Source organism: Cynoglossus semilaevis, chromosome 1, assembly GCF_000523025.1.
Source record: "Cynoglossus semilaevis isolate Cse_v1.0 chromosome 1, Cse_v1.0, whole genome shotgun sequence".
NCBI classification, from domain to species: Eukaryota; Metazoa; Chordata; class Actinopteri; order Pleuronectiformes; family Cynoglossidae; genus Cynoglossus; species Cynoglossus semilaevis.
This window is the reverse complement of record NC_024307.1, coordinates 20564668-20580040: the sequence shown is the minus strand read 5'-3', so window position 1 is coordinate 20580040 and position 15373 is coordinate 20564668. Positions and strand designations below refer to the sequence as shown.

The 15373-nt window shown below is 40.2% G+C and overlaps 2 protein-coding genes across 2 annotated transcripts; both read right to left on the bottom strand.

Moving 5' to 3' along the window:
• Nucleotides 1–308: 308 nt before the first annotated feature.
• On the bottom strand, nt 309–4524 carry LOC103384879 (E3 ubiquitin-protein ligase TRIM39). Its single transcript, XM_025061202.1, has 7 exons — nt 4404–4524; nt 2378–3368; nt 2033–2128; nt 1596–1826; nt 1354–1501; nt 937–963; nt 309–856 (listed from the first exon to the last, which is right to left on the bottom strand). Exons 2-7 carry the CDS (start codon nt 3323–3325, stop codon nt 309–311), a joined length of 1998 nt encoding a protein of 665 aa, XP_024916970.1. The 5' UTR covers nt 3326–3368; nt 4404–4524.
• Nucleotides 4525–4679: 155 nt separating this feature from the next.
• On the bottom strand, nt 4680–14272 carry btr12 (bloodthirsty-related gene family, member 12). The gene is made up of 8 exons (XM_008318555.3): nt 14193–14272; nt 12209–12696; nt 11911–12102; nt 11734–11829; nt 9079–9312; nt 8367–8514; nt 8000–8026; nt 4680–7205 (listed from the first exon to the last, which is right to left on the bottom strand). Exons 1-8 carry the CDS (start codon nt 14197–14199, stop codon nt 6667–6669), a joined length of 1731 nt encoding a protein of 576 aa, XP_008316777.1. The 5' UTR covers nt 14200–14272; the 3' UTR covers nt 4680–6666.
• Between the last annotated feature and the right edge of the window lie 1101 nt (nt 14273–15373).

Below are 15373 nucleotides of genomic sequence, written 5' to 3'. Positions count from 1 at the left end.
TGGGACATGTTTGACCTCCTTCCATCATCATTCATAGGAAGAGCACAGTCTCTGAACCGTAAACATAAGGAAATCAAGTCCAGAATGTGCAAGGATCACTAACACAGGATTACACAATTCCTGATTATTAACCCCACTTTTTTATTGGTACACATACCATTATGTTACTTTTTGAATGTTTCATGCATTTCTGTATATTCATTTTCAGTTATTAATTTTGGTTTAATTTAAATTATTAAATTATTTGTCTAAATTATCAATCCAACAGTCTAACAGCTAATTGTTCTTGAAAGGTCCGTGTATTAACTTCACTTTATTGTTGATTTCTCGTTCATAGGGCAGATCATGATGGTGTCTGAGGCTTTATCACAGCAGTACAGGTAGAAGAAAGGCAGAACCTTCTCTGTGAAAGTGTCTTTGAAAGTGTAAATGTGAGTCCGAGCCCTGACGTCATAGAAGGACACTTGTCCCTCCTCGTAGTCTATGTAGACGCCCACTCGCTTTGGCCTGGTGTTGAGTGAGAGCATCAATGGTGGAGATGTGGACACTCGGTATCCCTGACCTTTCTTCATGGCCAAAGCCCAGTACCCATGGGTGGTGCTGACTGAGATCCTGCCCTTCCTGTTGACGGAGGACCTGGCGATTCCAAGGTACCAGTCATCCTTGTCTCCCACATGGACCTCCCAGTAATGTCTCCCAGAGGTGAAGCCCTCACGGCCCAGGACAATGACCACAGTGTCGAAGCGACCCGGATGGTCAGGAAGGTCCTGCCATGCCCCTAAATGTCTGACCTGATGTCTGTCTTGAGAAAGCTGTAACCAGGGGTTGGCTGTGTCGGGGTCCAGAGTCACATCCACTGAAAGGACAGGTACAGACATATTTTCTTATTGCTATAAAGATAAAGAGACTTGTGTACAAATGGGAACAAAGAATTACCTCCATATTTCAGAAGCTTTTTGATTTCTGAAAACAGAAAAACATACATTACAGAGGAATTGTTTGTCAGAAATACTGTAGAAATATATATATATATGTGTATATATATATATATATATATATATATATATATATATATATATTTACATATTTATATACATATATATATATACATATATATAAGTATATACATATGTACATTTCCATATTGATAGATAGGTAGGTCGATAGGGTTTTGTTATGTAATTGACATTATTATTGTGTCTCGGTCCAAAAACTGATTTTCTGTAGTATAGGGATTTAAAGCACTGTAGAAACTACATTTGATGTTGAATGCTCCAAAATACTCCAAATGAGACACTGCTATAGAAAAATACAAAATATACTTTTCCAATATAGAAGAGAGAAACATCTCACCGCTGTTGACCAATTTGTCAACCATTTCATTTAACATTGGCTCCAGACTGGACACAGATCTCCTGATCATACCTATGCACATGTCAGTGGGAACACTGGTGTCAGACCAGTCTTTGACAGATGGAGGTGTGCTCAGAGCTGGGAAGTTCTGCACAAAGACAAAGCATGAGTTCAACAGTTTATAGTTTATTTAAGTAGCTGCACTCTGTAAGAATGCAGTTGGGGGACAACAGAGAGTTTACCTTGAGGAAGTGAATGTGGTCGGTGCGAGCCACGTTCTCTAGGTCTGTGTTCCTTCTCCTCAGCTCACTGATTTCCTGCTCCAGTTCTGATATTAGGCCTTCGGCGCGTCTCTCTGTCCATCTCTGCTTCTCCTCGATGGCCATGACTAGCTCAGCCTGAGTTTTCTGGATGGAGCGCACGAGTTCGGATAAAACCTGTTCACTCTCCTCAATCTCTTTCTGTGCACTGGCCTGAAAAGACAAGAGGTGCAGGTTTTCTGTGAAACTTTGTGGTTAACACCAGAAGAACAATAGCAGGGTGACTTGCCACAGTCCTCCCAGAGCTGGGATTGGAATTAGAAATTGCTTGTAAATTGTCCCAGGTGTATGCTAGGTGTAAGCTTGGCCTGCTTGGGCCTCCAGGACTCTATCTAAAGATGATATTAAGATGTACTTACTTTGTTGAGCAACACTGACTGTTTGATCTCCTCTACCTTCTTCACTCTGTCCTGGATCATATGCTGGACGTCCAGTTCTGTCTTCTTTAAGTATGCCTAAATAAAACAGTTCCAGAAACACAAGACGGGCACAATCTGAAATAAGATGGGTTGTAATAACAAAACTTAGACAAAAAAGTATTTAATTTTTTTATGGAAGAATAAACTTAAAAACAAATGCAAACAAAACAAAAGGCTAAACTTCAGCCAAAACATGAGGCAGGATTCTCCATCTTTATCCAAAACAGTTAAAGACAGCAAGAAGATGAAAAAGGTAGATGCATCACTGTACTCTGACTCTCTCACCTTTTTCTCAGTCCACTCCCTCTCCACTGGTACGGTGTAGTGGGCCCTGTGGTCGGTCTCGGTGCAGAGCACACACACACAGGTTTGGTCCTTCTTACAGAAGAGCTCCAGGAGCCTTTCATGTTTCGGGCACATTCTGTCTTCCATGTTGGCGACTGGGTCCATCAGCTTATGCTTCGTGAACCTGGCAGTGTGAGACTTGAGATGCTCCTCGCAGTAGGACGTCAGACACACAAGGCAGGATTTAACTGCTTTGGGCCTCCCATCTCCTAGGCAGACATCACATAAGACTTCTTCTTCCCAGGAGGCAAGTAGGAGTGGAGAGGAGGAAGGAAGTGAAGCAGGCGATTGGGGAGACAGAGAAGCCGGTGCCTGTGAGGACGGTGGTGATGTTTGGGGCAGAGGAGGTGGGGGACGATGAGCTCTTGCAGGAGGTGAAGGAGAAGGTGAGGTCATGGGAGCTGATACAGATGGTATTAATGGAGGAAGCTCCTCTGATCTTTGCCTTAAACACTCCTTTCTTTTGCTCTGCACCTCCTGCTTTGGCATCAGCTCCTCCTCGAGTTGCTCCTGTTCTTTTCCGATAAGCCTCTCTTCATCTTCCTTTTTCTTTCCCTCCATCATCCACTTCTTATTCTTTCTCTCTTCTTCTTTGCTGACTTTCCCTTCCAGACTTCGTACCCTGATCTCCTTGAACTGCTCAGCGATTTCTCTCAGCACCGTGTTTACGCTGATATCTGGTCTTTTATGGAAGGTTTTCTTGCACATGGGACACTGGAATAAGGGGCTGGTTTTCCAGTATCCAAGGATGCAGGTCTGGCAAAAGTTGTGTCCACATGGGATGGAGACAGGGTTGGTGAAGACATCCAGGCAGATGGAGCAGTGCACCTGCTCTTCAGAGAGGTTCCCAGCCGTAGCCATGCCTACACATCGGAGAGGCAGCGTCATTTTCAGTGCAAGAAACCGGCCTCTGAATGGGGCATCAAACCTGCTGTGATATTGAGGTTGCTCTGGGTTAGATGGCACAGGTTGGTATGCGGTCATTCGCATGAATCAGTGCACCTATCAAAGCATGATGGGACTTATTTGGTGTTAGAACTGAACAGCAAAATTGAAAAAGTTGTCTTTGTCACTGCAGTTTAGGGTTTGTTGCAAGTCATTGTTGACCTTGTTATTTAATCCGACTTAGAAAAAGCACTAAGGAGCTGCGTCATAACTACTTTCTGTGCCCTGTCCTCACAGGGCACTTAACAGGGTTTTTGATGACAGAATAAAATCCATCCATCCATCCATCTTAAAAATGTATTAGGACAAAGATTTAGCCAGAAAATTCTTAATGGGGTTTAGAGATGAGCAGCCTAGCATATTAGCATATTTCAAGTACAGTACAGTACAGTATGTATCCTACTTTACAATGGGTAGACTGATATTTGAAAGTTTGCTATTAGGTTGCAGGCAGTAACAGACCTGGTCAAAAAAACCCAAACTGTTTCAATCTTTGATAAGCAGACCTTGAATGCAACTTGAGACGCTGCTGTTGTATTGTAAATACTGTGTTTTAATGCAAAATTCATATTCTATTCTCACTACTGAAATATGGTTGCATCATGGTTTAATCCACATTTGCACTGAAATTTACTTTGGACTGCAAAATATGTGTGTTAATAAGAAGGTTTCTTCAAGTCACTTCAGAGTTTCAAAGGGCACTTCAGAGTTAACCTAATTACACTGTTTCCAAAAAGACAAGGACAGCTGACAAGGTATACTTCTGATCAGCAATTATATTATATAAAATTATCTCACCTTCTACACATTTCAATATGACCTCAAAGCTTTTTCATCAATATGTCCAACTATTGAATTATTAAGAGGTTTTTATTTTGGCCAGAGGGATTTAAAAGTATTCCAACTAATGTAACAGCATTCTACAGAAATTAGTATGAAATGAAATGGCAACTAGAAATCTAAATGCAGCAGATGACGAGAACAGACCGAAAGAAAAAGACAGAAACATGGGGACACTCACCAGAGGGCAGCTGCCTGGAGACTCTGCTGTCCACTGACACATGAGATACTCGGTAACCTCGATAACACACATACACACACACACACACACACCTCAGAACCCAAAATACACCCTCCTCCCCTGTGTTCCCCCTCCCCCCTTGCCCTTTTACCCCAGTTACATTTTTATACACCCTGGTCATGGCCCTGAGAAAGGGCTTCAGGAGGAACGGCTTAACCCGTCTGAGAATACCAGCAGTCTGGCTGAGCGAACAGCTCCCTGGAAACTCTGTCGTTAGTTTCTGTTCAGTGACTAGTCAGTTAAAACCATGGTCTGACATTTTTGTGATTGACACCAATGGCAATCACAGAAGCTAGCTTAAGACTGTTTCTATTATGTTTGATAGTGCGACAGCTAGCAAGCACATTTATTGAATTGATATATGTACAGTAGCCTAAATATGAAGCCATTTCTATGCTAAATGGTAGGTCTGGTATAATCACAGTGTTGTTGATAAAGTCAGTAAAAAAACAACTAAAAGATTAATTGGGATCAATCATATTTATTGAAACAAATTCAAAAAGAATGTACAAAAGTAAACATATAATAAAAAACATTACATTTGGAGTTAAATTTCTTAAAGCTATCCCGGTTCAACAATTCACTTGCGTTCAATATGTCCTACAAATCTAACACATGTAAAGGAAAGTGCCAAAAATAAACATGTCCAACCAAAACCGCTGATGCATAAAACAATCATCATCAATTAAAGTAATTGTAAATTTCCCTATTGTGGGACGAACTACTTTCTTTTACAGTAGTTTATTCCACTTCTTCATGGTTTTCCATACCATATTATCCTTCATTTCTTTTTATTTACAATTTTAAACTGCCTAGGATTGGTATAGGCTAACCAAAATGGTAACTAACCAACTTTCCAAAGTATTAAGTCAGTCGATACAAAGTCATTGAAGAACATTTTACTTGATTGAACAGATTCCTTGCTTGTTGGAGCCAGTATGAGACATCTCAGTGGATTAAATAACAGGGGTGTAATCAAATACTCGGTGTGTTTTTTTAAAGTAAACACAGGCTTGGTTGTCATTGGTCAAAGCCTTAGCATTATGCTAATGTACATGTAGAACAGCTTTTCTTTCCCACACCGAAGAGTTAAACCAGATAAACCAGTTGTGGCCCTGCTGTTAACACCAATGTCTAGTCAAATGTGTCGTGACAGTGAGCTACAGTGACGTCTGTTGTTGCTGATGCTGAACGAGCATTTGACTAGCAACATGAGTAAAGTTTGTGTAAAGTTGAATTGTCACACTTGTTAGGTCACAAGTCCTGAGGTTTACTAGAATATGACAGTAACTTGGCATAAAAACAACAAAAAAGAAACTAGATGAGTGAGCAGATTCTGCTGTGTTTCCCCAGTCTTAACCACTGGACTCATTTTTAGTCTTTGTCTCCATCAAGATTCCATTAATGTACATGTTGTTACTGTATTTTCAGGACTATAAGATACATTTTTTGTAGTTGGCTGTTACTGCTACTTGTTTTCCAAAGTGACTTGTATATCAATCAAAAATATAAACCATGCCATATGGCCACAAGAGGGCATAGTCTACAGTCATGACAGCTGAAGCCTTCCACTGCAGCATTGAAATGACCATATAGACTAGCTTGCAGAGTGCAGAGAGTATAAAGTGTGCTGCTGATGCTGTTAGGGATTTGGAAGTGACACAGAGTGACAATGAACAGATTCAGTGAGGCTAAGTTGCTAGCCTGTCATATAATATATTAGGCCTATGTTCACAACAATCATATCATATGTATATTATTATGCACTTCCATTTCATTGTTTACAGTTTGATTTATATAGAAGGGCGGACAGAAGTAATTCTTTTGAAAATAATAATAAAAATAACATGCAGACTAACGCTACTGGAAAAACTAAAACGTTTTATTCCCCTGTCTGGTAATGGTCACTTGCTATATGGTATTGTTAAAATAAATAATCTTTTAAGATTAAACATTTATTTTTGCATTTTTATTAGATGAAACTTTCAAAAATATATATGACTTATCGACCTGGATGGTTGAATGTTTTTTCCACTTCATGTAACTTACACTGTTGTATCATGTATAGACCTGAAAATACAGTATGAATTATTTTACACGCTGGATTTTAAACAAGTTTAATATAAACTGTCAGGTACCTGTATGTATTTTTATGGAACCTTCTTGTATTAAGGTAAAGGCAGTAACCAGATGGCCTAATATTTTAGGTGCTTTTTACGGTTGCGATAATAAGAGGACAAGAGTTCTTGCCCTCCTGATTTAGACACGGGCTAAAGATTGGGTATAAGCTCTCGTTGAAGCTGTCAGTAAATGAATACAGATGCAGACGTGCCTTGGCGTCGTAGAAAGAAATCTGGCCTCCCTCGTAGTCCAGGAAGATTCCTACTTTAGTTGGTGGAGATGGTAGCATTAGCGGCAGGCGTGGCGACGCCAGAGCCTTCACCTCCCCGTTCTTCAGCCACAGGCACCAGAATCCTCCCTCTGGACTCAGCTTGATCTCCCCCTTGCGGCGCACCGAAGCACGGCACACTCCCAGCGTCCAGGCTGTCTTACGTCCTACGTCAACTTCCCAATAGTGGCGTCCCGAGGTGAGTCCTTCTCGGCCCAGGACAAAGAGGGCCGGACTGAATCGCTTTGGTCCTTCGGTGTGGGGGATCTTACGTTCTTCATATTTTACCTGGCGACCATCTTCAGACACAACCAGGTGTCTCTGAGCTGTGGAAGAGTCTAGAATCACCTCACCTGGAAAAAAAACAAGAGTTTCTACTGTCAAGATAATTTAATAACTTTAGTGAGAAAACACAGTCATTTATGCTCTTTGGATAATGTTCCTGTTTCAGACTTTGGATTTCATATGTTCATCAAACTAATGATCAGACCTACAGTTTCCTCACCTTGGCTTTGTATCAGGGTTGGGCTGGTCTGTTTTCATAAATAACTTGTAGAGGATGTCTGTACATGATGTACAATTATATACAGTGATGAATCAGTCAAATGGGTGCACCCATGTGGTCAGTGGGGAGTGAACATTATAACCTATACTATATACTTGAAATGATCCTAGCTGCTCTGTCAGTATTTGAACATATTTTATATTCAGCCCATGACAAATGAGTAAAACCAAATGTTTATGGGTGTGTAAATTGGCGCTATCCTGTGGTCAAGGAAGGAAGTGGATGTTCAAAGCCATAGTGGAATTGACCAGTTACCTAACGTTCAATGCCATAGTGGAATTGACCAGTTACCTAAAACAGTAATTAATGAACACACACACACACACTACGAAACCTTTCCTTTTTTCCCTTTCATTTAAGCCAACGATAAAAATGCCCTGTTCACATTTCCACATATGTTTTATGAAGCTGTGAAAGCGAAAGTATGTGAACGTACTGAAGAAGTGGCACCATCTTGTGGTCAAGGAAAGATTGTTGAAGGCTGTACTCTAACGTTGACAAAATCTGACGTTTTACTTTGAAAGCAGCAACAGTGCAGACAAAGAATTCAACATTAGAGCAACAGATCACAGTGGTACTTACTGGAGTAGTTTTGGACCTTACGCAGTTCTGAAAGAAATCAAAAGTAAGACACTTGAATACTGGCACAAACTGATCTAATTATGTTTCAAAATCACAAGTCCATTTCTGCTGTACAGTACGCTGTTTGTTTGTTTGTTTGTGATGTGATGTGAGTTTGCCCCTTACAGTTAAAAGGCTGTAGTTTTTTTAAATTACCCCTCTAAATGTCTTCCATTTATTACATTTTGGATAATAGATGAGTTCATTGATCAAAATAGAGACAATGCTAAAAGACGGTTTAGAATTCAATAAATAATTTATTAAAAATGTCATGGAAAGATGATTAAAAAGTTAACGATGGCTAATATTTTGGATTTCTTGCCCATACCTTTTCCATACAGTCTTTTGAGCTCCTCCTGGAACTTTTCGATCAGGCTGCTGACGGACGTGCGGATGGTCCCCAGATAAAGGTCAGTGTTGATGCTGACCGCCGACCAATCAGCACTCTCAGGCGGCGGTGACAGTGTGCAAATGTTCTTTAATGGGTCACAGGAGAGAGGTTCATGTGACCAATTCAATTTGATTGAGAAAATGAATATTTCATCATTCACTCTCTGTTAAATCTCTATTCTACACAGCAAACCAAAGACTTTCCTTTGTGCCAAGATTCTTTAGTAGAAATTTAAATGTAAAAAAAGTAAAATGTAAGTACAAAAAAATGTTTATGCTACAGGGAACACGAGTACTTTTGGTTATATGTTTACGTGTCTGGTAAGTTTAACGCAATCATAACTGTTTCACAAAAATAATCTGCTCTTAGTAAAACTATGAATATTTCCAATGGAGGTTGGTGCAAGGTAAAAAGTAAAAGAAAAGTTATGTTTCAATATCATTTGTTGATTATGTTGGAACTTGGCTCTATTTAAAATCCCATGTGGCTAAATTGATGTTTTTAAGTTTATGATGACTGTTATCATCAAGGTCAGTGCTAAAGCATCAATGTATTTTTTTCTTAATATTAATTCATACAACTTCATGGCTTTTAGCATAGTTTCCTGATTATTGTGGCCTCCAACATGGCTGCCTCTGGTGTGTTTCACCTGCAGGAAGATGATCTTGTCCTGGTTTTGGGCGTGGGCGTCCAGCTCGTTGCTCCTCCTCTTCAGCTGGCTCAGTTCGTTCTCCAGACCCCGAGCCATCTCCTGAGCGTGCCGCTCGGCCTCCCGCTGCCTAGTGGCAATCAGCTCCACCAGCTCTGCTTGACTCTGCTCCACCAGGCGCTGCAGCTCAGCGTACACCTGCCAACTCTCCTCCAGCTCCCTCTGAGCACTGGCCTAGAAGACAGAGAAAACAAAGGTTGAGCCCAAAGGTAAACTCAGCAACATTGACAGGACGTGATGAGCCAACACACCATGTCTATGAATTTCATACCTGACTAATATGAGCCTTAGCTTAGCCAACACAAGTTTTACCTAATAGAAAACACTGGTTCCCTAAGTGAGGGGCTAGCTGTGTCATTGTGAGGACAGTTGAAGATATTTTATATATTTCAACATTTAATTTCATGTTTCCAACATTAAATAAACAGGGTTTAATTTTTGTTCAGAGAGAATAGTAGATCAAAAGAAAGGTTAAATGAATTGTTTCAACAATAGCAATTTAAATGTAAACTGTCTACAGCGCCACCTGATAGCAGAGCACTGCACTGTATCTAACCAGCCAATGTGCAAATTTTGTTGTCTTCAAAGTTAAACATATTTGATCTAGTAAAGTTTTTACCTTGTCAGAAGTTCAGTTTACCATCAAATTAGAACTGTGTTTACAGCACCTCCTACAGGGAAAGGAGAGAGCTTATGTACCTGTTTACAATATTCAATACCTGTACACTGGTTGAAGTTCCAGCATTTAGCACAGTATAATCATAAATGAACTGTGAAGACCAGTAGCACAACAACAACAAAAATCAAAGCTGTTACGTTTTGTCCGTCTGTTAAGACTCGACAAACAGGTTCATGTTTTTCTCCTGAGTTTTTCACGCCCACATCCAGAGGAGTTACAACATTTGAGTCTCTTTTTTTCAGTAAAAATGTAAAGTATTAATTTCCCTTACATAAAGTGTTAATTTGCAGTAAATCCTTCTAAATGTTTTACTCATTCTCATCAATTATTTGTCATCAATATTCACATGAATCTAGTAAAGTGTAACTTCTTAAACTCCATTAACAACACTGACAATGGTATGATTGTTAGTCCAGCTCACACACATACACCACATGTGTTTGTAACAGTATCTTCAGTGTACCTGTTAAAGTAGGGGAAATGTCACTGAGCAGGAAATGTATGGTATATAGAAATAAACTGGAGTAAAGACTGGAGTCAAGAACAGATCAAAAATTACAACCAACAATTTGTTTGAAATTAAGAATGTGTCAAAACTTTAGCCATTATAAAAGTTATTTTAAACATTTTAATAGTGCAGTCAAATTACTACAGCTGTGCCCTCAATCGCTACATCACTACAAAAAACAAACAGATATACTGTACACTAGCCTTTGGGAAACACCATGTTCAGACCAGTTAGTCATTAACATGTCAGTGGTTTAAGATTTACCTGAAGTCACCTTTAATCACTTTGGACCTGAGCGGTTTAATCTTTAATGATTTCTTCATGGCACGACATAAGCTTTGGCTGAAACGAGCTGTGGACAAACAATGGGTGGGAGGAGTCCTGGGTAAATGTTTGCACTGGTCTTACTGGTTCCACAGCTACACAGGTGGTTGAAATGGGAAGGTGAGAGAAATTGGCTACGGGGAAGTAACTTCTCTTCTTTATTGTTGAACAAGTGGGAAAAAAGTCCAGAAGAAACCTTATTTTGATCTCCATGATATTAATCAGTAGGATAACCAAGTGATATTTCAATTAAATTGTCATATTGTTTGATTACATTGAATTCAGCCAGTGGTATTCCTGTTTCTGTTCTGGGGCTTGACTTTAAATTTGACTTGGAGTCAATGAATGTTTGAGATAAATAATATTCTATTCTGTTTTGTTCCAAATCTCAGCAGATCAGTTTTCTTGTAATCTGACCCCTGAAGTGTCAGCCCTTCTGCTAACCCTGCACACTCAGGTAACTCAACCACTTTTTATTACCAGCATTTAAAGATGGGATAAGTAACAGCTAACAACTGCAGGCTGCACTGGAATTTGGCTACATTTACAGTATCAGCAGCATCAGCCCCTTCAGATTCAGAGCAGCTGCTGTGATATGATTTGCATGCTTACTCAAGTTACTCAAGTACGCAAGTTGGTGAAGATCATGCTGTAATTCCTATCTGTATATAGCCAGATGTTGAAGTTTAGCCAAAAGACAACCAAAATGTCAGCAATTATATAGATAGAAGTGTACTGGATTTTTTACAAAATATATAAACAGGGAAAACCTGTGCAGTGCTTAGAAAAAGTTTAATATTTCAAAGGAAATAGCTAAAGGTTATCTAACAGACGGCTGTAAATAGTAGTACATTGTCGGCCCATTTGTGAAGGATACACCCTGACTGACCTGGACAGAACAGCTGCTATAACTCCTCATCATATATTGGTCATCTTTGAAGGGAGTCGTAGCTTCAGTGCTGTTCACTTGATGTGCCCAATATGAAAAGTCACCAGAACAGTCACAAGTACGACTATTTGTCTGTGATGGTACTGTTACTGTGGGATGATTTAGGTGCAGTGCTTCTGAAACAGAAGGTTTTACCTTGATGACTCTGATGGACTGTTTGATCTCGTCCAGCTTCTTGGCCCGCTCCTTGATCAAATGCTTCAGCTCAGATCGCCTCTTTCCCAAAGCACTCTTAAAGAACAACACAAGATGATGATTATGATTTCCTCGACTAAAGTCTATGGAATTGTTGTTTCTTCATCTACAGCTCACCACTTTCTTCTTCCACTCGTGGTCCGTGGAGACAATTTCGTGGGACTTATGTGTGGCTTCAGCGCAGGCCGTGCAGATGCAGATGTGGTCATTGCGGCAGTAGACCTCCAGGAGGCGCTCGTGTTTCTTACAGATCTTCTCCTCCAGGTGGAAGGTGGGTTCAATCAGACGATGAGACGTCAAGGACTTTACCTGCAAGAAAAGTTAGACATGAGTATTGAAAAGTCTAGGATAAATCAGGTCGGGTTCTCAACTCTTAAATAGTCCTTAAAAAAGTCCTTTAGTCTGGGAAACAGACCTTTTTATGGTGGCGTAGGTGAGTCTCACAGAATGATCCAGGGCAGTTCACACAGGACTTGTGTGCCTTTAACTTCCTCCCAATGCAGGCGTCACAGGGAACCTCTCCAGGACGGGCAAACTGCCCGGTGTCTGGCCCTGGAGATCCGGGCTCTGAGTTCAGATTCAGAGTGGATCCTCGTGAGGAGGTGGCAGTGGGTGAGGCCATGGCACCTCCGTCTCCAAAAGCACCTCCTGACATCATCAGCCCCTGGAACTGGGAGGAGATTTCTGCCAGCACCCTGTTGACGCTCATCTCAGGCTTCCTGGAGTAGCTCTTCTTACACATGGGGCAGGTGATTTTCTTGCTGTGGTTCCAGTAGCCCTGCAGACAGGCCTTACAGAAGCTGTGGCCGCAAGGTGTGGAGACGGGCTCCACAAACACCTCCAGACAGATGGAGCAGCTGAACTGATCCTCAGAGAGGAGTCGCCCTCCTGGAGAGCTCATGTCTGTGAAAGAAACGTCTGATCAGTGCAGTCACAAAAGGTAGCCTTCAGGAATCAACAAACCCTGTAGGTGTCAGTGGTTTCAGAAGGGGGGGTGCGTGCAGCTAATGAAACAGAAGGTTTTACCTTGATGACTCAAGGTAAAACTACAACAGAACTAAATAAGGGAACTGTGTCCCACCTGAAGTTTTAGTCCTATTTACAATCCGGTGTAGAAACATCCTGAAAGTTGAAACTTTCCTAGGTTAGGTTCAATACTCTGCCTTAAGCACCTACTAAATCCAAAAGAAAAAGATACACTCAGAGATGCCGCTCAAATCAGTGTTTTAGCAACAGTCCGATCCACACCCCCAGAAAAGGTTTCCATCTTTATTTTCTATATACACGGCCTAATGAAATCGCTTCATCAAATCAAAAAGGGAGAGAACAACAGAGAAAGCAGAGGAAAAAATGACAGTAGTGACAGTTTCAGGTGTCTCCTCCAAATGATGGTCTAGTGAAAACCACACTGCAGGTCCTTTTTCATGCGACCACTAGGGTCGTTGGTACATTAAAACTGTGAACCGCTGTGAAACTAGAGGTGAATTTCAGGTTTTCCTGGATGTAGAATAAAAACTACTGTTACATGTTACTGAGACATTGTGTTCTTCTTTAACCTAACAATGACACACCCTCCTGAAGTGCCATAATAACTCCTAAATAACACAACAGAGGAAAATAACAGAACCAGCCTTTAATACATGTTTATTATGTTAAAGTATTTTTGTTCTTTATTTTGAGATTTAATTTTGGTATGAAAATAGAAAAAGAAACTTTATGTGGTTAAAACACTTGTGATAATCAATGTTATTTATTATGTTTTAAATGTACACATTAACCATGAATATCCAGGTCCCTTGATTTAAAGAGACATGGATGTGTGAACCAGAAGACCCTGAAGACACAATTCTTTATACACAGTGAAACTCACTGCCCCATCAGACAGGATGTTTGTTTTTAATGCGTCATTGTGAGCAGGTGTGGGTGAAAAAGTACAATGTGAGGAATGTAGAAACTCTGGATTAGCATCAGGTTTAAAAGAAAACAACACTGTAGCTGCTACAACCACAGCCGTTTGTTACTGTGTGTTTAAGTTTTAATTTCCCCTCCTTACAAGAGATAACAGTGAATTTATGTCAAAACAGGACACCCCCCGCCCCCTTGTAGTAGATACGTTGAAAACACGGCACATTACCAATGTTCTGTATTGTTTAACAGCCACTTTGAACTGAATTCAAAACTCTTCTACCAATGTTCGTCGCATTTAACACTTCAGTTTGTTATCTAACACTGTCATTGTTAGTGTCTCACTGTGGTTAATTGTTAATGTCTGACTGTGTACAGTCGCGACTTCTTCTCAGACATGATCAGAGTGTTTTAAAGATATATACAGTATGTCTGAGTAAAAGAAAAAAAAAATGAAACAAACAGAATGACATCAAATAAAAACTCTAACTCACTCTGCATGTTGTCCTCTGACTTGGAGCAGGTGCAGTCCTTCACTTTGTCTACTGGACTGGACTGGACTGGACTGAGTGAGAGCGAGCGGCAGACTGGAGCTCAGGTAATCTTTCAGGAACTTGTGAAGATCCTCCCACTGTGTGTGACACACCCAAAGTACACATCAGCACCATGTGATGGTGTGTATTGTGTTGACTCTGCTGCTCTGCTGTGCAGTTATTTAAAGTGCTAAACTAGAGGAGGAACTGGAACATATTATATTACTGAGAGTTAATATGGTTTCTCTGTGTCTGAATGAAATGCTAGGATTGAGAAGAGCTGGATTCTTAACACACCTGTTAAACACTGTTGTTCTGAACTGACGTTTTTATGCCTCTACCTTTAAATTGCAATGAGCCAATGTGAGCTCCACCCAAGTAACCATGGCAATGATTGAGCAGGGAATTCTATCTATCTATCTGTCTATCTATCTGTCTGTCTGTCTGTCTATCTGTCTGTCTGTCTATCTATCTATCTAACATACTGTGATAGGTGAACATGGAATTGAACTGACTTCAGTCTCAGTTCTGAGATAGCAGGCATTTCTACTGTTCCTACAGCTACTGCATGTAAGTGACATTAGATTAAGTTTCTCTTCAGACTGAAAATGGTGATGTCAGGATGAGGGACATCTTAATTTTCAGGATGACAAAAAAGCGACAATTCCTTGCAGTGAACAGGTAGAAAAAGAGAAATAAATAAAGTGAAAATGGAAAAAAGAAGGCAGACAATAACCAGATGAGGCCAAAAAGGAAAAAAAATAGAGGGAATTAGGCACTAAAGACTGACTAGTAAGGATAAAAAAAAGGAAAAGTGGAGGTACTGTAAGTAGAGGAAAGAAAATGGAGGATATATATATATATACAGTATATACACTACCGTTCAAAAGTTTGGGGTCACCCAGACAATTTTGTGTTTTCCATGAAAAGTCACACTTTTATTTACCACCACGAGCTGTAAAATGAATAGAAAATATAGTAAAGACATTGACAAGGTTAGAAATAATGATTTGTATTTGAAATAATAATTTTTTCCTTCAAACTTTGCTTTCGTCAAAGAATCCTCCATTTGCAGCAATTACAGCATTGCAGACCTTTGGCATTCTAGCTGTTAATTTGTTGAGGTAATCTGGAGAAATTTC